Source organism: Hemicordylus capensis, chromosome 13, assembly GCF_027244095.1.
Source record: "Hemicordylus capensis ecotype Gifberg chromosome 13, rHemCap1.1.pri, whole genome shotgun sequence".
In the NCBI taxonomy this organism is placed as follows: domain Eukaryota; kingdom Metazoa; phylum Chordata; class Lepidosauria; order Squamata; family Cordylidae; genus Hemicordylus; species Hemicordylus capensis.
The window spans coordinates 18,529,383-18,551,803 of NC_069669.1; the positions used below are offsets into that span (position 1 = coordinate 18,529,383).

The 22,421-nt window shown below is 48.5% G+C and overlaps 1 protein-coding gene across 5 annotated transcripts in view; it reads left to right on the plus strand.

Annotated features, from left to right (window-relative positions):
* LOC128336660 (myosin-16) overlaps positions 1-22,421 on the plus strand; it is a 69,427-nt gene that overhangs the window by 41,259 nt on the left and 5,747 nt on the right. For all 5 annotated transcript variants that reach the window (XM_053276658.1, XM_053276660.1, XM_053276655.1 and 2 more), the window contains 16 exons: positions 297-401; positions 796-882; positions 2,919-3,064; positions 4,707-4,797; positions 5,934-5,990; positions 6,638-6,724; positions 7,699-7,944; positions 8,946-9,063; positions 10,561-10,688; positions 11,797-11,993; positions 12,934-13,066; positions 15,182-15,398; positions 16,587-16,723; positions 18,301-18,404; positions 20,738-20,930; positions 21,335-21,538. In XM_053276658.1, coding sequence (XP_053132633.1) covers positions 297-401; positions 796-882; positions 2,919-3,064; positions 4,707-4,797; positions 5,934-5,990; positions 6,638-6,724; positions 7,699-7,944; positions 8,946-9,063; positions 10,561-10,688; positions 11,797-11,993; positions 12,934-13,066; positions 15,182-15,398; positions 16,587-16,723; positions 18,301-18,404; positions 20,738-20,930; positions 21,335-21,538 — 2,250 coding nt within the window. The remainder of the gene's footprint in view (positions 1-296; positions 402-795; positions 883-2,918; positions 3,065-4,706; positions 4,798-5,933; positions 5,991-6,637; positions 6,725-7,698; positions 7,945-8,945; positions 9,064-10,560; positions 10,689-11,796; positions 11,994-12,933; positions 13,067-15,181; positions 15,399-16,586; positions 16,724-18,300; positions 18,405-20,737; positions 20,931-21,334; positions 21,539-22,421) is intronic.

Sequence of the window (22,421 nt, forward strand, 5' to 3'; positions counted from 1 at the left end):
TGAACTAGATGCCACCTTAAGCGGCGCAGGAGGGAAATGCTTGACTAACAAGCAGAAGGTTGTCGGTTCAAATCCCCACTGCTACTATATCGGGCAGCAGTGATATAGGAAGATGTTGAAAGGCATCATCCCATACTGCGTGGGAGGAGGCAATGGTCTCCTGTATTCTACCAAAGAAAACCCCACCGGGCTCTGTGGTTAACAGGGGTTGAAATTGACGGGGTGGCACAGTTTACCTTTTACCTAATGAACTGGGTACAGTCTCCGCTGCATTAAACTGCTTTGCTCCTCGCTAGGCTCTGGATCACAGAGTGCGAACCTTGACTAGTGACCTCTCTGCACGGGACGATACCATCGCCAAACTCCAGAAGGAGAAGCGGGCTCTGGAGGAGCTTCACCAGGTAAAAAAGAGCAATTTTATTTTCTGGTAAGTCTCTGAGGTGCAAATTATTACAGACTATTGCAGGCTGTGCCCCAGCAGGGCCTAAAAGTACCATTCATGATTCCTCCATTAGAAAGCACTTTGGCTAAGGGAACACTTTGGCTAAGGGAAAATTCTCATTCCAAAGCCCAGGGCCATTTATAATACACATCATCTATTACGTTGAATTTTAAAGTGGAAAGTTCTATTATTTATAAGCTTTTGACCTGAAGGAATGTTTCGGAAAGTAAGCCGTGCTTCGAATTAGCTGGCATACTTTTTCTCTCTCCCCAAGATATTGAAGATTAATCACCCGGCCTTCTTCTGTTTCCTTTGGCTTTAACAAGTTTCCCTTGTTATGTGTCTCTTCTTAGAAAACTCTTGACGACCTTCAAGCTGAAGAAGACAAAGTGAATCATCTGACCAAGAACAACAGCAAACTTAGCACTCAGATACATGAGGTCAGTAATAATAATAATAATAAACTTTATTTGTTCGCTGCCCCATAACAAATTGTTCTCTGGGTGGCTCACAACAGAGGATTAAAACATACAATAAAAACACATAACACATTAAATCATAACAGACAACAAAGGGAAAAAAGGAAAGAGCCAGTGTGGTGCAGTGGTTAGAGTGTTGGGCTAGGACCGGGGAGACCTGAGTTCAAATCCCCATTCAGCCATGAAACTCACTGGGTAACTCTGGGCCAGTCGCATATCTCTCAGCCTAACCTGCCTTACAGAGTTGTTGTGAGGACAAACATAACCATATACACAGTTTTGGGCTCCTTGAAAGAAGAGCGTGATATAAATGTAAATAAATAAAATATGATATAAAACAGCTTTAAAAACTCATTTTAAAATTAGTTAAAAATCAGATCAAGTCTGAAAACCAAAATTTAAAAGGCCTGGGTGAATGAAAAGGTCTTTACCTGGCATCTAAAAGAACAAAGTAATGAAGCCAGGCAAACCTCACTGAGGAGGCTATTCCATAAACGGGGTGCAACCACCATAAATGCCCTCTCCCGAGTAGCCACCCACCTCACCTCATTTGGCTGGGGCACCTGGAGGAGGTGCCCCTTAAGTGGTGCTGTGGGGAAATGCTTGACTAACAAGCAGAAGGTTGCTGGTTCGAATCACCACTCGTACCTATATTGGGCAGCAGCGATATAGGAAGATGCTGAAAGGCATCCTCTCACACTGCATGGGAGGAGGCAATGCTCAACCCTTCCTGTATTCTGCCAAAGAAAACCACAGAGCTCTGTGGGCACCAGGAGTCGAAATTGACTTGACGGCACACTTTACCTTTTACTTTACCCAGAGGAGGGCCTCCAAGGAAGATCTTAAGGTCCGTGTAGGGACATAAGGGACAAAGCGCTCTCTCACATAACCCAGTCCCAAGCTAGTGCTGATTGGCTGCGACCTCGTTTTGCTCGCAATCGGCTATGCTGGCAGCAGCACTGCTGTGTATGGGCCCTGGGTCCACAGATCCTCTTTTGATAATTAGATCCAAACATGCCCTCTCCAAGAATAATTATGTCTGACTCCTCCCCAAAGAGAAACTGTGGGGGACAAGTCCTGTACTGGGGGCTTGGGGGTCTGTCTTGTCCCCAGCAGCTTTTAAGGATGAGGCAGAGACGAGAAGTGATTCCGTTGCTGCTGAAGCAGCAGGAGCAGAGGCAACCAGCTGCCTGCCCCCCAATCAAGAAGGAGCTGGCTGATTAGATTTGGGACCCTGAGCCCTTCACTGGGAGCCTGAGTCTCCCGGGCTACCCCATAACAAAGCCTCTGTGTGGCAGTGTTTCCTAATCTTTGTCATCACAAGGCACACTTACATTAAAAAAACAAGGAGTTCTGGTAAGAACTAATCTGCCTGCTTTCCTTTCATGCTAATCTTGATTGGTAGTTTTCATCTTCACAAGTTAGCCCACATGCACCTCAAACATTCACGCACCCATCCTCTTGAATTGGGGTGGACTATGCAGTTGGGGTGTCCCTACAACTGCACTAAGTTTGGTTCAAATCGGTTAGGCGATCCTCAAGTTAGCCCACTTGCTTTTGAAATGTCCACGCATCCGCCATCTTGAATTGGAGTGGATGGCATCATCACAGACTATGCCATTGAGGTGTCCCTGTGTGTCACTACAACTGTGCCAGATTTGGTCCAAATCGGTCCAGGCATTGCGAAGTTGATAAGTTGATAAACACATGGGCACACAGTAAACTGGGTGATCTCATGAGCTTTCTTTCCTTAAGGAGCTAAGAACTGGCTACTGTGGCCGGAGATGATGGGAGTTGTAGCCCAACAACAGCTAGAGGGCTGACGTTGTGCAGCTCTGCCGTAAGGAATCAACAGACAGATGACCAAGAACAGGAATAATATTCTGTACCGCTCCTGTAGCACGCAGAGTGCCTTATCTCATCAATATGTCTGCATCCTTTTCATTGCTGCATGGTTTGAGTCTGATCACTCTCTCTCTGCTGGCTCTTCCGACTAGCTGGAGGACAACTGGGAGCAAGAAAAGAAGATCCGGGCCGAGGTGGAGAAGGCCCGCCGCAAGGCAGAAGGTGACTTGAAGATGACCATTGAAAATCTCAACGAGATGGAAAGAGCCAAGCTGGATTTGGAGGAGGTGGTGAAGAAGTGAGTGTCTGGGGATGCATGGGTTGCATTCAATGGTCAAGACTTGGCAACTCAGGTTGGGAACTCAGCTCTTGTGGGATTGTTTGAAGTAAAGCAAAGTTGTGCCATCGGTGTCCACTCGGTAACCACAAAGCCATGCTGTTGTCTTTGGTAGAATACAGGAGGGGTTGACCATTATTATTATTATTATTTCTTGTTTACACAGTCAGACAGGTGTTATTGACTGGTTTGTTTTATCCAGACATTGGGTCCTTCCCAAGGACCTGGGATGGCTGGATTTTATTGTCAATGTTGTTGTTGTTATAGATATCGTCGCAGAATATAGGCTGTTCCCAGTAAAGCTGCTTTTTGTAATTGGCTGATGGTGATTTCTGTGGCCCCGATGGTGTTGAGGTGCTCTTCAAGGTCTTTTGGAACTGCACCCAGGGTGCCAGTTACCACTGGGATTACTTTGGTCTTTTTCTGCCACAGCCTTTCAATTTCAATTTGTAGATCTTTGTGTTTTGTTGTTGTTATTATTTCTTGTTTACACAGTCAGACAGGTGTTATTGACTGGTTTGTTTTATCCAGACAGCGAGTCCTTCCCAAGGACCTGGGATGGCTGAATTTTATTGTCAATTGTTATAGATATTGTCGCAGAATATAGGCTGTTCCCAGTAAAGCTGCTTTTTGTAATTGGCTGGTGGTGATTTTATTATTATTTTTACATTTATAACCCGCTCTTCCTCCAAGGAGCCCAGAGTGGTGTACTACATACTTGAGTTTCTCTTTCACAACAACCCTGTGAAGAAGGTTAGGCTGAGAGAGAAGTGACTGGCCCAGAGTCACCCAGCAAGTTTCATGGCTGAATGGGGATTTGAACTTGGGTCTCCCCGGTCCTAGTCCAGCACTCTAACCACTACACCACGCTGGCTCCTCCCACGCAGTATGAGATGATGCCTTTCAGCATCTTCCTATCTCACTGCTGCCCAACATAGGTGTTTCCCATAGTCTGGGAAACTTACCAGTGGGGATTCAAACCAGCAACCTCTTGCTCCCTAGGCAAGTTATTTCCCCGCTACGCCATTCATTGGCTTGTGGGATTGTTTAGCCCACTGCTAAAGAGCAATGTTAGGTGGGAGAATTTGAGCTGGTAAAGTGGACTGTTGTACCCTTTGAAACTGGAAGTGGGGCATACCGTTTTTGAATACCCCCCGTCCATGTTAGAAAAACAAACCTGCCTACCGATGGAAAACAAGCACATCATAGGGAAAATTTCAACCAGCCTTTAGTGCTGGTTTTCTATTTGTGGGGTTAGGGGGCAGTTTAAATTCAGGGGACCATTTATAAAAATGACACACACACCCCACCTGCAGCCTGAAGTGGTTCATTCTACCCTCTCATTCCATTACATGTTTAGACCAGGCCTTGGAGTATATGCAGCCCCAGTTATGAGCTTTGGTGTTGCCACAGGACTGACAGAATCTTTTAACCCAGTGTTTCTCAAATATGGGTCTTCCGATGCGACTGGACACTACAAATCCCATCATTCCCTGCTGTGGTCATCACAGCAGAAGGCGGTGGGACTTGTAGTCCGACAAGATCTGGGGGCCCACGTTTGAGGACGCCTGCTTTAACCAGCCTGTTGCATCTTTCCTTGCAGGAGGGACATGGAGATCAACTCCATCACCTCCAAAGTGGAGGATGAGCAGTCGCTGAATGCCACACTGCAGAGGAAACTGAAGGAGCATCAGGTAGGAGTGGGGCTCAGGGCGGCACCCTTGGGTTGTGTGTGGCTGCGTTGGTCGCCTTTCCCCATAACCCTCTTTATTTAGCAACATAAAGCCAGCCTTTGCCTATCAAGAGGCAGCTGCAAGAAGGTATGTCCTCCTGGACACTTCAGGGTTGCCACAATATGGAGATAAGGGCAGAGTTCACTCGAAGAGGGACTCCCAGATGTTGTTGACTACAACTCCCAGAATCCCCTGCTGCAATGGCTTGTGCTTGGAGATTCTGGGAGTTGTAGTCCCCAACCTCTGGGAATCCCTGTTAGAGGGAGTTGTAGTCCCGAAAAAGCTGGGAGGGGCCTATGCTGAGCTGGCTTGGCATCCAGTGTGCTTCAGCTAAGGCTGTGATCTTCGCTGTTTCTCAAGTGGGGGCCACTTTGGCCAAAAAACACACACCACCCTTCAGTGGGAGAGCCATTTCCCACTAGGCTGACTTCCACACAGTCCTGTGTTTTTCTCAGTGCTGGGGGGGCCCTTTAAGAGACAGGGAGCTCTATGAGGAAAGTGCTGGGAAGGGCTACACTTCCCAGCACTCCGTGCATGCTTCCAAAGGTGGTGTGGGGGCTCAAGAGGGCTCCCTTTCCCTTGAAGGGAACTTCACCACCACTGGGTAGAGTGGCCACATGTCCCCGGAATTCCAGGTTTCATCCGGATTTTAAGCATCTCACCCATCCCAGATGGCTTAGCCCACCCGGATTCGCCTGGATTTCAGCTTTCATTTTAAAAAGAAAAGAAAAGAAAGCGAAGCTCTAGCCCTTGTAGACATGGAGTGATGGAGCCAAGCGTGCAGTCCCTCTTCTGCTCAGAAAGTATTTCCAAGCTAATTTGCATAATATAATTTAATTCTAACTTTAATTTATGCAAATTGTATAATATGCAAATTTGTGCAAATTGCATGATATGCAAATTAGGTGCCCGGATTTGGAAAGCCAGAATATGGCAACCCTACCACTGGGGCACTGGACGGTGGGAAGGGTCACCTCGTCATGATGCCCGAGGAACTGTAGCTTCACACAGGCTGCACTTGGGGTTGATGGGGATCTCTTGAGCCTTCTAGTTCTAAATGTTGCCCCCTGAATTGCCTTTGCGTGTGTTTCCGATAGGCCCGGATTGAAGAACTGGAGGAAGAACTCGAATCTGAGCGGGCGATGCGAGCCAAGGTAAGCCGATGCTTCTGTAGGCAACGAATGAAACTGGTTCCGATCCCCGCTCTGCCACAAAACATACTGGCTGACCCTTGGGTCAGTCATTTCCTATCAGCCTAACCTACCTCGCAAGGTTGTTGGGGAACAGGCTTATGAACACTGCCCGGAGGAAGGGTGGGGTAAACATGTAAGACAGAGGTCCTCAAACTTGGGTCCCCAGATGTTATCCCATCATCCTCTGGCTTTTGTGGCTGTGGATGATGGGAGTTGTAGTCCATCTGGGGACCCATGTTTGGGGACCCCTAAGGTAATACAGAAGCAAATAGGAAGACCATTAGTCACAACCAAGTTCTCAGCTTGGGCTTCCCAGTTTAGTGGATAAGTCACTCCCTGGAAAAGGACATAAGAACAGGCCTGCTGGATCCAGCCAGGCTTATCATGCCCAACATCACGTTTCTCTCTCTGAGAAGAGGGTGGCACCGCTCAGATCTTGCTCCATTTGCTTTGGAGTGCTCTCAACTTTATCCCCGGGATTTTGCATCACACAGCTCCAGTTATGGGTCTCTAGCTGTTTCCCTCTCCATGTGTGCATTTATGAAATTTAAGAGTATTTAACCTAGGAGAAAGCAATTCTAAGATCTTTCTATGCCGATTTCCTTCAGATTGAGAAGCAGCGCAGTGATCTCTCCCGGGAGCTGGAGGAACTCACCGACCGACTGGAAGAAGCCGGAGGAGCAACTACTGCTCAAGTGAGTGTGTGTCAAGGAAGGAGGTTATTTTCCCATTTTACAGACTGAGAAACTGAGGCTGAAAGCTGGTGAGTCGGCCACAAGTTGAGAATCGCTTTTTCAGGTGATCTTGGACTCCCTGAAAAAATCAAGGGTGAGAGAGATGAATTGCTTTTTCTTTTTTCTTTTTTGCCTTTGCATAGGGGAGAACAAGGTGAGTTGGAATTTATACCACCTGCCATTTCCTATTAAGGAGAAATACAACCATCGACAATCATCATTTTTCAAAAACCGGGAAAGGGAACAGGAATTTAGACAATCTCCTTGCCTTAAGAGACAAGTTGTTCAGACTGAGGACCAAGCTCTAAAGCAAGGGCTTTATATAGGGCCTAGTAAGCCGGGATTGGCCCTAGGGGGTCAGCTGATGGGATGCTGAAGCAGGCTGGTACTGCAGCCTAGAGGGCGCTCTCAGCGCATGGAGCTCAGTTTGCTAGGCTATTTCCAGGTCATGGAAATGGGCCATTGGTGGTACAGAGTGTAAGACACCAGAGTCAGAATGCAAAGAGCCCTAGCTGGAGACACCCCCAAGTGCCTTACAGATAGGTTGCTGCCCCAAGGAGCTTGAGTGCTGGACTAGGACCGGGAGACCCGAGTTCAAATCCCCATTCAGCCATGAAACTAGCTGGGTGACTCTGGGCCAGCCACTTCTCTCTCAGCCTAACCTACTTCACAGGGTTGTTGTGAGGAGAAACTTAAGTATGTAGTACACCGCTCTGGGCTCCTTGGGGGAAGAGCGGAATATAAATGCATAATAATAATAATAATAATAATAATAATAATAATAATAATAAATTATTATTTAGATTTGCTGAGAGAGATCCAAGGGGCAGAGGGATCCATTCATCCCTTGCTTAAGGGAAGAATATGAGCCAATGCAGTTAGGCTTTGCTTCAGATAAGAGACTAACGGTCTGCACGCTGCCTTTCTGCTCCCAGATTGATCAGAACCGTAAGCGTGAGGCTGAGTTGCTCAAGCTGCGGCGAGAGCTGGAAGAGGCCGCCTTGCAGAGCGAGGCCACAGCTTCGACCCTGCGCAAGAAGCACACAGACGCCATGGCGGAAATGACCGAGCACATTGAGAATCTGCAGAGGGTGAAGTCCAAGCTGGAGAAAGACAAGCAGGTCATGAAGGCGGAGATAGAGGACCTCAGTGCCAACGTGGAGACGATCCAGAAATCCAAGGTATGCCCAAGGGGAGGAAGCGGGCGGGGGGGAACCACATCCTGCTAAACCGGTGGGAAATGAAGCTATGCTGGCCGTCCGAAAGGAGGCAGAACCAGTGAAGCTGATGAACAGGCAGGCTGGTAGATGGACGAGCGGCAAAGCATGTAACCGAAGAAGCAGCCGATGGAGGCCGATTGGCGGTTTGACCTTCCCACCAGGGGAGACAAATTGCTTGGTCTGGGGAGTTTTATAGAGTGAGGGAGAATCTCATTGGTTTGTGATGTCACCTGCTTGATGAATAGGGGCGGAGCAAGACCAGGGGATGAACCGGGTTTGATTCATTGGTATGTGTGTCTGTCCTGTAAACGACAAACCGGGGAGGAAGCTGGGCTTGCACATGGATGAAGAACCATTTTGATAAGTCTGTCAGTGGCTACTAGTCTGCGGGCCAGAGGCCACCTCCAGCCTCCGAGGCAAGATGCCTCTCAATACCAGTTGCAGGGGAGCAACAGCAGGAGAAGGGGACAAGCTCTCACCCCCTGACTGTGGGCTTCCCAGAGGCATCTGGTGGGCCACTGTGTGAAATAGGGTGCTGGACTAGATAGGCCTTCTTGGGCCTGATCCAGCAGGGCTGCTCTAATGACCCCAGTCCTGCACAAACTTCCCACAGAGCAGCAGTAGCCACAGTATCACTCCCAGCTGAAATAAGGGCCTCCCCATCTCTGACAACTTCTAAAAAGTCCTTCAAAGCCTCTTTTTTCCCTCCACCCAAGCTTTTAAACCCAACTAGTTGTAAATAGTTTTAAAGGTTTTCATTTTTGTCTTAATTGGCCCATTTGACCCACGAGTATACCCCTTAGGTTCTGGCAACCAGTACCTCTATAAGTACACCAGATGTTAGAAAACCGACCGTCTGGACAAGTTCATAGGTGTGCTGCATCTGTTGTGGGGGAGATGGGGTGTGTGGAAAGAAGGTGTGGATTATTGTCTACAATAGCCTCTGCTCTGTGTTTTTGTAGATAAATGCCGATGCTCATGTTCGCAAATTGGAAGACAATCTTTCAGAAGCTAATGCTAGGCTGGCTGAGATGGAGAAGAACCAAGCAGAAATCAATGCTATTAGAACCCGGCTGCAAGGTAGATGGGGATTGGGGCCATAGCTCAGTGGTAGAGCATCTGCTTTGCATGCGGAAGGTCCCAGATTCAGTCCCTGGCAGCATCTCCAGGTAGGGCTGGGAGAGATTCCTGCCTGAAACCTTGGAGAGACGCTGCCAGTCAGAAAACACTGATCCTGGTCGTCTGGCTCATCTGAAGAGGAGAGCTGGTCTTGCGGTAGCAAGCATGACTTGTCCCCTTAGCTAAGCAGGGTCTGCCCTGGTTGCATATGAATGGGAGACTAGAAGCGTGAGCACTGTAAGATTTTCCTCTCAGGGGATGGAGCCGCTCTGGGAATTGCATTTTCCCTCCCTGGCAGCATCTCCAAGAGAGGGCTGAAAGAGATTCTTGCCTGCAACCTTGGAGAAGCTGCTGTCAGTCTGTGAAGACAGTACTGAGCGAGGTGGACCAATGGTGTGACTCAGTATATGTCAGCTTCCTATGTTCCTATTTATGTTCCTATGTTTGGTATAAGGCAGCTTCCTATGTTCCAGTATAGATTCCCTTCTCTCTCTCTCTCTCTCTCTCTCTCCCTCTGAACCAAATTTAGTCAATTACGTCAGTAATGGATTAAACACATTTTGACTGTCTAAAAATAGGTGATCCCTGATTAATCCACCAGAAGATTATACAAAACATATTATTATAGTTAATACACGTATCTTTAAAAAAAAAACCTGTAGTTGGCAAACATAATTTTATAAAAAAGTATTCCCTCCTGAGGAGCAAGAATGAAGAATGCCCCTTCCAGAATCACGCTTGCTACCACACGTGACATCCTTTAAAAACCCAGTTTAGAATGATTTTTTTTCTCATATGCAAATGCAGGCAGATTTAATGGATAAAAACCATATATCATTAATCAATTGCATTTCTTTAACTGGGTGAAAGCTGTGCTCTTTACATATTTTGGTGCCTGTGGCAAGGATCTTCAAACTCGCTACCTTCATGGGACCCTTTCCACATTGGCTTCTTGATAAGGGAACCCTAAACACTTTCCATGTAGCCCTTGTGCATTGTCAAAGATTCTGGGGTGGGCATTGGGGGAGAGAGAGAGAGAGAGAGAGAGGTACTGTTCACTCCTGTTAATTGGGCAAAGAGACATCTTTTAAGAGGTGGTTCTCTTTTATATCAAGATATATGTGTGTGTTGTATGTATATCTCTCTTCTATATACTAATTTGATTTTATATCAAACCTTAGATCCCTAGAGGTGGTTGGACTAAAACTCCCATCATTGATGTAATTCAACAACTGAGCACCTGAGTTTGAGAGCCTATTTTGGTTTCTATGAGTCCTTTGGGAACAGGAACCGTTGTTTTATATTTTTTTTGCGGTGTAAACCACTTGGAAAACTTCCATTGTTGGGAAATGGTATCATGTTCACCGTGCTTCCATTTCCCTTGAGAAGAAGCTAGAAGCTCAGGATGTCTCGGGGGGCCTTTCTTCCCTTAAGTCCTCCTTTCTTCTTCCCCTACAGCTGAGAACAGCGAGTTGAGCCGGGAGCATGAGGAGAGTCAGTCACGGCTCAACCAGATCCTACGCGTCAAGACGTCTCTCGTTTCCCAAGTGGATGACTTCAAACGGCAACTGGATGAAGAGTCAAAGGTGAAGACCATTCGGACATGAGATAACCAAATAACAAAAATGGGGTTTCTGATGCTTAGTGGATTCATGGGTTAGATCCGGGCGTCCCCACCTTGGGTCCCAAGATGTTGCTGCACTACAACTCCCATCATCCCCAACTACAATGGCCGGCTTGATCCCAAACCAGACAGGGCCTGGTTAATTAATTAATTAACATATTTTAATACCGCCCAAAATGCAAGTTTACAACAAAACAATAAAAACAACAAATTAAAAAGGTTAAAACATTACAACAATTTAAAATTTAAAAGGTTAAAACAATTAAAAATAAAAAAATTAGATCAGTATCTAATTAATGAATGTGCTCGAGGAGAGGATTCCACAACGGGAGAAACCTTACTGACCAGGAGCTGTCCATGGTGGATATTTGCTTCATCTTCTAACAGGGGCAGGGCAACCTTGTGACCCCAGTGGTTGTGGAACTACAACTCCCATCAGCCCCAGCCACAATAGATTGTTGATAGGAGTTGTAGTTCAACAACCGCTGGAGTGACAAGGTTGCCTGCCTTGGAAAGTGGGGACATCCACAGGCTTGGGTGCAAACCTGGCTGTCGGGAGAAACAGGGCCTATTCTGTTATGGCCCCAGCCTTGTAGAACCGTTTTCCAAGGGAGGCACAGCAAGCCACTCAGGTTTTTCAGAGATGGGTTAGAGATTTCTTTTGTTTTGCCCCCAGCATCCGGGGCAGACGGATCCAGTTGACAGAATGTTCTGCTGGTTTTTATCCTTGTTCTTTGTTATGCTTCTGCTATCCATCATGGCTGCTGACCTGGTTTTAGAAGTTTAAAAATTGATGACGGGGGTGTGTGTGTGTGTGTGTGTGTATGCACAACTGTAGTGCCATTACTGAGATGGAGCTGTCCATGGTGACTCCTTGCCTCCTCTTAGAACAGTGGTTCCCAACCAGGGTTCCTCCAGATGTTTCTGAACTGCAGCTGCTGCCAGTCTATGTAGATTGTGAGCCCTTCAGAGACAGGGATCCATCTTATTTATTAATTTGTTATTTCTCAATGTAAACCGCTGTGGAGACTTTTGTTGAAATATTATTATAATTTTTTGCTGTTGTTTAGTCCCGCAGCACGGCAGTGGTCAGCCTGGCCAACACCAAGCATGACCTTGACCTGATCAAAGAGCAGCTGGAGGAAGAGCACGAGGGCAAATCGGAGCTGCAACGCTTGGTCTCCAAGCTCAACACTGAGGTGACAACCTGGAGGACCAAATACGAGACGGATGCCATCCAGAGGACGGAGGAGCTGGAAGAAACCAAGTGAGCCGGATGTGAAGGGGGGCCGCCAGAGTTGAGGCCGGCTCCAGGTTTTAGGAGGAGCGCAAGAAGATGTGTGTTCCCCTCTTTAAGAGGAACACCAGGAGCTGCTGTTTGCTGAGCAGGACCCTTGGTCCTTCTCGCTCAGCATTGCTGACACTGACTGGCAGCAGCTCTCCAGGGTTTCGGGCAGGGGTCTTTCCCAACCTGACTTGGAGATGCTGCCAGGGAGTGAAACCGGGACCTTCTGCATGCAAAGCCGAAGTTCCACCACTGAGCCATGGCCCCATGTCTCCCAAGAGATATAAAAGCCAGCAAGATACTCAGGAAGCGGCCTTGTATCAAGTCAGGCTCTTGGTCCTCTTAGCCCAGAATTGAATGTCTACACTGACTGGCAGCGGATTTCCAGAGTTTCAGGCAGGAGTCTTTCTCCGCCCGACCTGGAGCTGCTTCTAGGGACTGAACCTGAGCTGGGAAGGTCTTCATGCAACTCAGGAGTTTTACCACTGAGTTACAGCCGCACCCCCATAAGAAGAAGCTGCCTTATGCGGAGTCAGACCTTTGGTCCATCTAGCTCATCACTGTCTGCACTGGCGGGCAGCAGCTCTCCCAGGTTTCAGGCAGGAGTCTCTGCCAGCCCTACCTGGAGATGCTGCCAGGGACTGAACCGGGGACCTTCAGCCTGCAAAGGAGATGCTCTACCTCCAAGCTACAGCCCCACCCCATAGGAGTCACAACACAGAACTGGTTATCTGAGTTTTTGTTGTGGCAGCTTTGCTGTGGAAGAAGACCACCTGACATCCCCCCACCCCCTGCCCCAATGCGTGCGCACGCACACACACACGAACGAACAAACACACGCACGCACGCACGCACACACATATACCCATGACCTCCTTTGCAATGCTGACTTGCATTTCCCTGTCTTGCCATCTTCTCACAGGAGGAAATTGACTGCCCGGCTGCAGGAGGCAGAGGAGACAGCAGAGTCCGCACAGGCCCGGGCGGCCAGTATGGAGAAAACGAAGCAGAGGCTTCAGATGGAAGTGGAAGACCTCACGCTGGATCTTGAGAAGGTGAGGGCCTCCAGCATGGCCGGGACAGAGGAAGCTGCCACATACTGAGTCAGACCCTGGGTCCATCTAGCTCAGTATTGCTTACACAGACTGGCAGCGGCTTCTCCAAGGCTGTAGGCAGGAATCTCTCTCAGCCCGTTCTTGGAGATGCTGCCAGGGAGGGAACTGGGAACCTTCTGCACGCAAAGCAGATGCTTTAGAGGGAATGAACTAAAATGAATGGGTGGGAATGCCAGACTGAAAAGCTCTGGTTCCTTCCAAGTGGCCATAGAATGCACTCAATGGCCAGTGGCCATTTGGAAATTCCATGCATTCCTCTGGCCTTTTGGAAGGAGGAACATCAGAAGCTGCCATATACTAAGTCAGCCCATGAGTCCATCTAGCTCAGTATTGTCTACCCAAACTGGCAGCGGCTTCTCCAAGGTTGCAGGCAGGAATCTCTCTCAGCCCTATCTTGGAGATGCTGCCAGGGAGGGGACTTGGAACCTTCTGCATTCAAGCAGGCAGTTTCTTTCCCCAGAGCAGCCCTGTCCCCTCAGGGGAATGCAGTGCTCACACGTAGTCTCCCATTCAAATGGGAACCAGGGTGGGCCCTGCTTAGCAATGGGGACATTTCATGACCACAAGTCCAGCTCTCCTTGCTGGGAATTGATTCCGCTGCTCAGGCAGCACAGCTCTCGGACCTCTGGGAGATTTCGCAGCCATGTTGGTTTAAGGGGGCAGACAGACACTGCTCATCCTAATGAGCCAGTGGGGTGCCGAAGGAGGCATCTTGAGTGGCTCCTGCCCGAGAGCTGGGCTGCCTGCAGGCTGGCCATCCATCAGGTAGAGCTTTTGTCAGGTTAACCACGCAGCCCTTCTGGCTGCAGAAAGATGCTAGCACAGAGGTGGGCAAACCTGGCCCTCCAGCTGTTCTTGAACTACAACTCCCATCTTCCCCAGTCCCAATAAATTGTGCCTGGGGGTGATGAGGATTGTTGTTCAACAACAACTGGAGGGCCAGGTTTGCCCACCCCTGCGCTAGCATCTTTCTGCAACCATAAGGACTAGAAACATGGTTTGTTGGAGATGGACCAATCCTGTCCTGAGCTCAATGGACCAATGGTCTGACTCAGCCTAAGGCAGCTTCCTATGTTCCTGTCTATGATCACCATGATGGTAGTGAGGGGTTGAAGCATCAAGCTTCAGCCCCTCATTGCGATCAGTGATCCATGAATGATCATTGTGATAATTAGTCAGGGACAGCATTGCTGGTTTCATTAGAACAAAATAAATGCTGACGTGGTAAATGTTTGCACACCTACAGCAGGATGCATTGGGTTTAGATATTTAGATAATACAAATTTTGGGTTTAGGTATTTTCTTTTAGGTCATCGTCCAACAACCCATAGTTATATTTTGGCTAGTGGGAATAATTGGGAATAAATAAATTCCTACGTATTTGAAAGCATAGGGGATGCCCTCGCCCGGGTCCTCTGTGCCAGGGATTCTCAAAGTTGGGTCCCCAGATGTTATTGGACTTCAACTCCCAGAATCCCCAACCAAAGGCCACTGAGGGCTGGGGATTATGGATGTCCAATAACATCTGCGGACTGAATGTTGAGAATCCCTGCTCTCTGCTAATTAATGAATGTGCTCGAGGAAAGGATTCCACAACTGGAGCAACCTTACTGACAAGGAGCTGTTCATGGTAGATATTTGCTTCCCATTATGTAGGAATGTATTTATTCCTAGTTTCCCCCAATAGCCAAAATATAACTATGAGTTGTTGGATCGGGGCCTAAAAGGACATATCTAAACCCAAAATTTGCAGAGTTCATCCTTCACCACTTCCTGCCTACTTGTCGGGGGGGGCGGGGGGCGGGAAGGGAGATTTGCAACCGCAGAGGAAAAGCGGCTAGTAATCCCTAACAAGATAGTCTTTTAATCTTGCTTCTGGATGAAGGGTCATGGCCCACAAAGCCTGCCGGCCCCGTGAACAGCTGCCCGCTGAGTTGTGAGGGGCAGGGAGGGTGCCAGGCAGACGTGATGAGGAGTTGGGGGTGGGGGAGAGGACCATGGGTGGTGGGGAGAGGCGAGTGATGGCAGAGCATCTCCTCCCCCCCCCCGCCCCAGGCCAACGCAGCCTGCGCCGTCCTGGACAAGAAGCAGCGGGCCTTTGACAAGATGCTGTCTGAGTGGCAGCAAAAGTGTGAGGAGCTGCAGCTGGAGGTGGACAACTCCCAGAAGGAATGCCGCATGTACATGACGGAGAACTTCAAGCTCAAGACGGTTTATGAGGAAGCTCTGGAGCACCTGGAGTCTGTGAAGAAAGAGAACAAGACCCTCCAGGGCAAGTATCCCTGCCTGGGGTGGGGGCTGGTGGTTGGATTGTGAGTACTCTGCACTCTCCAAAGTAAGCTGTGTTCTGTCACCCAGGGGTCCTCCAACCGGGGTTCCAAACGTTGGACTACAACTCCCATCATCCCCTGCCATGGGGGCTGTGGGTGGTGGGGAGTGTAGTCCAACGACATTTGGGGACTCTGGTTTGAGGACCCCTTCCGTAACCTGTATCGATTATGCAGATTTCATATTTGCATAATGCAAACATGTATAGCTGTGCAAAATCTGCATAACATGCTCAGGTTACAGAATATTTGGGAAGGTGCTGTTTGGGAAGGTACTATATAGAGGCACTGCCCCCACCCAACCACTAGAAATCCTCCTCCGCTTGTTTTCCCTGGCTTCTGGGATTGCATCAGGCGTTGTCCACACATTTGCCCTCATGTGCTCATGGCCATGAGGTCTAGAAACTGGCTCAGACTTCAGAGGGTCTGGTGTACAGGGATTTGCTGCTTGGGATCAGCTGACGGAATGCTCAGGCAGGCTGGGACTGCAGCCTAGGGGGCGCCCTCCAAGCATGGAGCAGAGTCTGCTAAGCTTGCAGTGGAAACACCCCAATGGCTTGGAAGATAAGGCGCCAGAACTGCCGGGGTCCTTGGTTCGAGTCATACCCCCCTGGTGCCTTAAAGGGGCATGTTCCCAAAGGCCTCCTGCCACTGGCAACGTTTTGGTGCCTTGTGAGGGCTGGGCATTTGTGTGAGTGTCTGCAGTCTCAGAGGGAAATCCTTTAATTAATTAAATTATGCTGGATTCAGCTGGTGCAGCTGTAACCACTCTGAGCTATAACCTGCCTCTTTAGTGATGCCTTTCATGAGGCTGGCAGATTGCCCGGCTGTTCTGCACACTGTGGAGCTCAGAGTCCTGCCTTTTGGCATCAGTTTGGGAGAAGAGGCGAGGAAATACATTTTGCTCAGTTGAATGGGTTTCCGCCTTCTGCTTCCCTGCATGCACACGTCTGCTCACACGACAGTCTTTGGGGGAAATAAAGCCAGTGCAGAGTGATGTCGAGGGACTAGAAGCTTCTCCCACAATCCCCTGGGTGGGGTGTTGCCACAAGTGCCACCGTTGCAAGTCACAGTCCCGGAATTTAGCTCTCATATTTAATATTTTCTGTTGTGTATCTTGCCTCTCTCCCCAGAGGAGATTAAAGATCTGGTTGACCAGCTGAGCGAGGGAGGGAGAAGTGTGTACGAGCTTCAGAAGATGAAGAAGAAACTGGAGATTGAGAAGGATGAGTTGCAGGTGGCCTTGGAGGAAGCAGAGTCTTCCCTTGAGGTAACTAAAACAAACATTTATATTTATTTATCATATTTATATACTGCCTGATATGTGTCTTTCTAGGCGGTGCACACAATCCAAAACACAACCCATATAAAACAGAATTTTTAAAATTAAAACCATTTCATGGAATAAAAAAGAGTTTAAAATTAATTTCGGTTCAAAGCCAGAGAAAACCGGTGTTTCTTGAGGGTCTTTTTAAAAGCAGTCAGAGATGGACAAGCTCTTGTTTTAACAAGGAGAGCCTTCCAAAGCCCTGAGGCAGCCACAGAGAAGGCCTGGCCCTGAGTTGCCACCAAATGGGCCGGTGGCAACCATAACCGGTGGCAACCATAACTGTAACTCCCCAGATCATCTTAATAGGCAGCTGGGTTCATGAGCCATCGTTTCAGTAGCAGTAGCTCTTCTGACTTTGCAAGGGATATTGACAAGCTGTTCAGCATCGGCATCTGGGTCTTGAGAGATATAAGACAGGGTTATACACTAATTATATAGTCATAACCATGAAAACGTTTTCTGTATTGGCTCCAAGCAGTGCTGTGAATAGGCCTGCTGTGATTCCCATTTGGGGGAACTGGGACTGAGGCCTGGTTCTCCCTGTGATCCCCAGCCTGTTTTCAACACAGAAGATGGAGCCGACTTGTTCCCTGTCACTTCTGAGCACGGGACTAGAATGAACCTGCGTGTGGAAGGAAACAGATTCAGGCTAGGGAGGAGGAGGAGGAGTATCTTTATTACGGCCTCTGACCAGCATAATGCAACATTACATACATACAGATGTTTATATACATGATTGATTGACTGATTAAGTGTCGTCAAGTTGGTGTTGACTCTTAGCGACCACATAGATAGATTCTCTCCAGGATGATCTGTCTTCCACTTGGCCTTTAAGGTCTCTCAGTGGTGCATTCACTGCTGTCGTAATCTGGTGCTGGTTGTCCTCTTCTTCTCCTCTTTACATACTGTATCTATACATACAGTATCATATTAAGCCCAAATAATTAGATTGCATATATCCTATGAGTTGCCAAGATCCGTTGGCGAATTCTCATAGCAGCAACGCTGGGTGGCCACCTTTTGAGGATGCTGGTGCAGTTTCCTGCACTGAGCAGGAGGTACTGTAGGGATCTAGTGCATGTTCTTATACGAGTCTTCTGTTCAGAAGCATTTATGAGACATCTAGGTCCTCTGGCTGTAAACTCTACTGGGTGCAGAATTCACTTTCCTAAGAATCTTGGCCTTCATTTAAAAACAAAAATACATCGTATTTCTAAAGGGCTGATTCATGACATCATAACTCTCTCGTCTGTGTGCATTCTAGACCCACGATGCCCTTCTGGCAGAACACGGTGGCTCACTTGCCCACTGCAAGGGTTCGCAGCCTTGGGTCCCCAGATGTTGGACTACAACTCCCATCATTCCCTGCCACAATGGCCATTGTAGCCAAGCACATCTGGGGACCCGAGGTTGCGAACTCTTGGCCTACCGAGAAGAGGTCCCTGTCATTGTCACCCACCATGGCTGCCTCTTAAAGAGCCTGCCATCCACGCCTCTGCTTGTACGCTTGCTGACAGGTGGAAGAGAGCAAACTTATCCGCATCCAACTGGAGCTGGCGCAGGTCAAAGCCGACATTGACAGGCGGATCCATGAGAAGGAGGAGGAGTTTGAAGCCACCAGGTGAGAACAGAGCAGTGCTTGGCAGGCACATAGTGAATGGAATGGATGGATGGATGGTTTCGTTCTATGACCAATAATGGAAGACCCACAGCTTGCAGACAAGAGGCAGAAGAACATGGGGTGAAGAGCAAAGTCCTGTAGTAGCAAGCATGAATCGCCCCTTTGCTAAGCAATTTGGTGGACAGCTCGTTGAAAGTGCTGACTCAATGCTCAGCAACTGTGGAAAAGGTCAATTCCATACTAGGGATCATCAGGAAGGGGGTTTAAAATAAATCTGCTCATATTATAATGCCCTTATACAAAACGATGGTTCGGCCACACCTGGAGTACTGCGTACAATTCTGGTCACCACATCTCAAAAAGGGCATTGTAGGACTGGAGAAGGTGCAGAAGAGGGCAACCAAGATGATCAGGGGCCGAGAGCACCTTTCTTATGAGGCTAGGCTACAACACCTGGGGCTGTGTAGTTTTAGTTTTAGTTTAGTTTTAGTTTAGAAAAAAGACGAGTGCGGGGAGACATGATAGAGGTCTATAAAATCATGCATGGTGTGGAGAAAGTGGATAGAGAGAAATTCTTCTCCCTCTCTTACAACACTAGAACCAGGGTTCATCCCATGAAATTGATGGCCAGGAAATTTAGGACCAGCAAACGGAAGTACTTTTTCACACCACTCATAATCCATTTGTGGAATTCTCTGCAACAAGATGTGGTGACAGCCAACTACCTGGATGGCTTTAAGAGGGGTTTGGATAGCTTCATGGAGGAGAGGTCTATCAATGGCTACTAGTTGGAGGGCTAGAGGCCACCTCCAGCCTCAAAGGCAAGATGCCTCTGAGTACCAGTTGGACTAGATGGCACTTGGTCCTGATCCAGCAGGGCTGTTCTTATGTTCAGGGTCTGCCCTGGTTCTCATCTGGATGGGAGGCTACATGTGAGCACTGCCTGCTACAACACATTCCCCGGGTGGAGGGGGTAGCAGCAGCTCAGTGGGAGAGTGGCTGATGGCGTGCAGGAGGTCCCGGGTTCAAGTCCTGCTTACTTATGACTTAGTGAGTTCACAGAAGGGCCAAGATTCAAACCAGAGAGTGCCTGATTTGTAGCTCGGTTTCTTGGCCCAATTTAAAATGCTGGTTCACCTTGGGATCCAGTTACCTCAAGACAGTGCCTTACCCCATATGTCCCAGCCCGAACTTTGAGATCTTCTTCAGAGGAGCTGCTCCGAGTGCCCCTGCCATATGAGGTGAAACAGGCGGTTACTAGGGAGAGGGCCTGAGGGCCTTTTTGGTGATGGCTCCCTGTCTATGGAATAGCCTCCCCAGAGAGGCTCGCCTGGTGTCGTCACTTTTTTCTTTTAGACGCCAGGCAAAGACCTTTCTGTTCACCCAGGCCTTTTAAGAAGGGGTTGTTGTTGTTGTTGTTTACAAGTATTTAAAATGTTTCGGTTGGACTGGAAGAGCAACTTTGAAGGCTAAGCAGGGTCTGCCCTGGTTTGCATTTGAATGGGAGACTGCATGCATGAGCACTGGAAGATATTCCCCCCAGGGGATGGAGCCGTTCTGGGAAGAGCAGAAGGTTCCGATTTCCCTCCCTGGCAGCATCTCCAAGAGAGGGCTGGGAGAGATTCCTGCTTGCAACCTTGGAGAAGCCGCTGCCAGTCTGTGTAGACAATACTAGGCTAGATGGACCAAGGGTCTGACTCACTGTATGAGCTGTATCAGCTTCCTATGTTCCTATGAGCAAGGGGAGTTACTGCTGATGGCGAAGGAGGCCAAGAGACATAGAGGAGGCCTTCTGTTAGTTGGATGTGGATAAAGAAACTTTTATCTAAGAGACTTGGAGAATCCTGGTCTTCCCTAACAACACATTTGCATTTTATTGTAATCTTCTGTTGTAATGTGTTTTTAATTGTATGTTTAGTCAGTTGCTTTAGTGTTTTAATAAAGTTGTTATTGTTATGCGTTACTAGGTGACATCTGCTCCCGGAATGTTGCAATTTTTTTTAGACTGTGAGCCCTTTGGGGACAGGGAGCCATCTTATTTATGTGTTATTTCTCTGTGCAAACTGCCCCGAGCCACATTTGGAAGGGCAGTATAGAAATCAAATCAATCAATAAATAAATATACAAATTTTGCTATACATTGACCAAACTAAGAGAAGCTAGAGCACAGCAATTGGTTACTGTCAAAGATGCATGATTTTATATATTTGATGACATTTTAGACTTTGTTTCCATTATTGTTTTCTCTTTTTACTGTATATATTCTGTGTATATTGATGTTTGATCTAAGATCATAAATAAACAACAACATACACATTGGCTCCCCTCCATAGGAAGAACCACCAGCGGGCGATTGAGTCCCTGCAGTCCAGCCTAGAGATGGAGGCCAAAGGACGGGCAGAGGCCCTCCGTCTGAAGAAGAAGATGGAGACAGACCTGAACGAGATGGAGATCCAGCTGGATCACGCCAACAAGAACAACAGCGAGCTGGTCAAGACGCTGAAGAAACTCCAGCAGCAGATCAAGGTGAGATGGACCACAGGGGAGGGGAGGGAGGAAGAGGCCAGGTGGGGAACTGCACCAGGAAGCTTGACAGACATGGGCCTCTACCCCAAATCTCCTTCGGGAGAGAGTGTGTGCATTCACCCACCAGCCAAACTTATCCCGAAGTCCCTTCGAGATCCTGCGACCCGCTCCACACATGAATCGGGAGTTGCCTTGCGGATTCTAGCTTATCTCGGTGCATTTCCAGGTTTATAAAATGCTGGTTTTAAGCAACCAACCTTGACTGGCAGCATCGCTCCAAGGTTCCAGGCAGGAGTTTCCCCCCAGCCCCAGCCTGGAGATGCTGCCAGGGACCTCCTGCATGCCCAACAGGGGCTCTGCTCCTGAGAAGCAGCCTCATCCCTTTGCCCCCTTTCTGCCCACAGGACCTTCAGATCCAGATGGACGAAGACGCCCGCCAGCACGAGGAGCTGCGGGAGCAGTACAACCTCCAGGAGCGGCGCCTCAGCCTTCTGCAGACTGAGCTGGAGGAAGTGCGCACTGGCCTGGAGAGCAGCGAGCGCTCGCGGAAACTCATCGAGCAGGAGCTGGTGGAGGTCTCTGAGAGGCACAACGAGCTCAGCGTCCAGGTGACTGAAGAGACGACGAGGATGACAAATACGACGGCTGTTTAGGAACAGAGGAAGCCGCCAGATACTGAGTCAGACCTTCGTTCTATCTAGCTCAGTATTGTCTGCACAGACTGGCAGCGGCTTCTCCAAGGTTGCAGGCAGGAGTCTCTCTCAGCCCTATCTTGGAGATGCTGTCAGGGAGGGAACTTGGCACCTAGATGCAATTCCCAGAGCGGCTCCATCCCCTGAGGGGAATATCTTCCAGGGCTCATGCTTCTAGTCTCCCATTCATATGCAACCAGGGCAGTCCCTGCTTAGCTATGGGGACAAGTCATGCTTGCTACCACAAGACCAGCTCTACTCTCCAAAAACAACAACAACAAAACAAAACAAGGCTTCTAGGAACATAGGAAGCTGCCATCTACTGAGTCAGACCATTGGTCTATCTAGTTCAGTATTGTCTACACAGACTGGCAGCGGCTTCTCCAAGGTTGCAGGCAGGAATCTCTCTCAGCCCTATCTTGGAGATGCTGCCAGGGAGGGAGAACTTGGAACCTTCTGCTCTTCCCACAGTGGGGGCTCCATCTTCCACAGGGGAAGATCTTAGAGTGCTTGCACTTCTAGCCTCCCTTTCATATGCAACCAGGGCAGACCCTAATAAGCTAAGGGGACAAGTCATGCTTGCTACCACAAGACCAGCTCTCCTCTCCAACCACTTTTATATACCGCTTTGCAACAACAGTTCCCAAAGCGGTTTACATAGATACAAATAAATAAATAAAGATGGCGCCCTGTCCCCCAAAGGGCTCACACTCTAAAAAAGAAATGTATGATGGACACCAGCAACAACCACTGGAGGGATATTGTGCTGGGTGTGGATAGGGCCAGTTGCTCTCCCCCT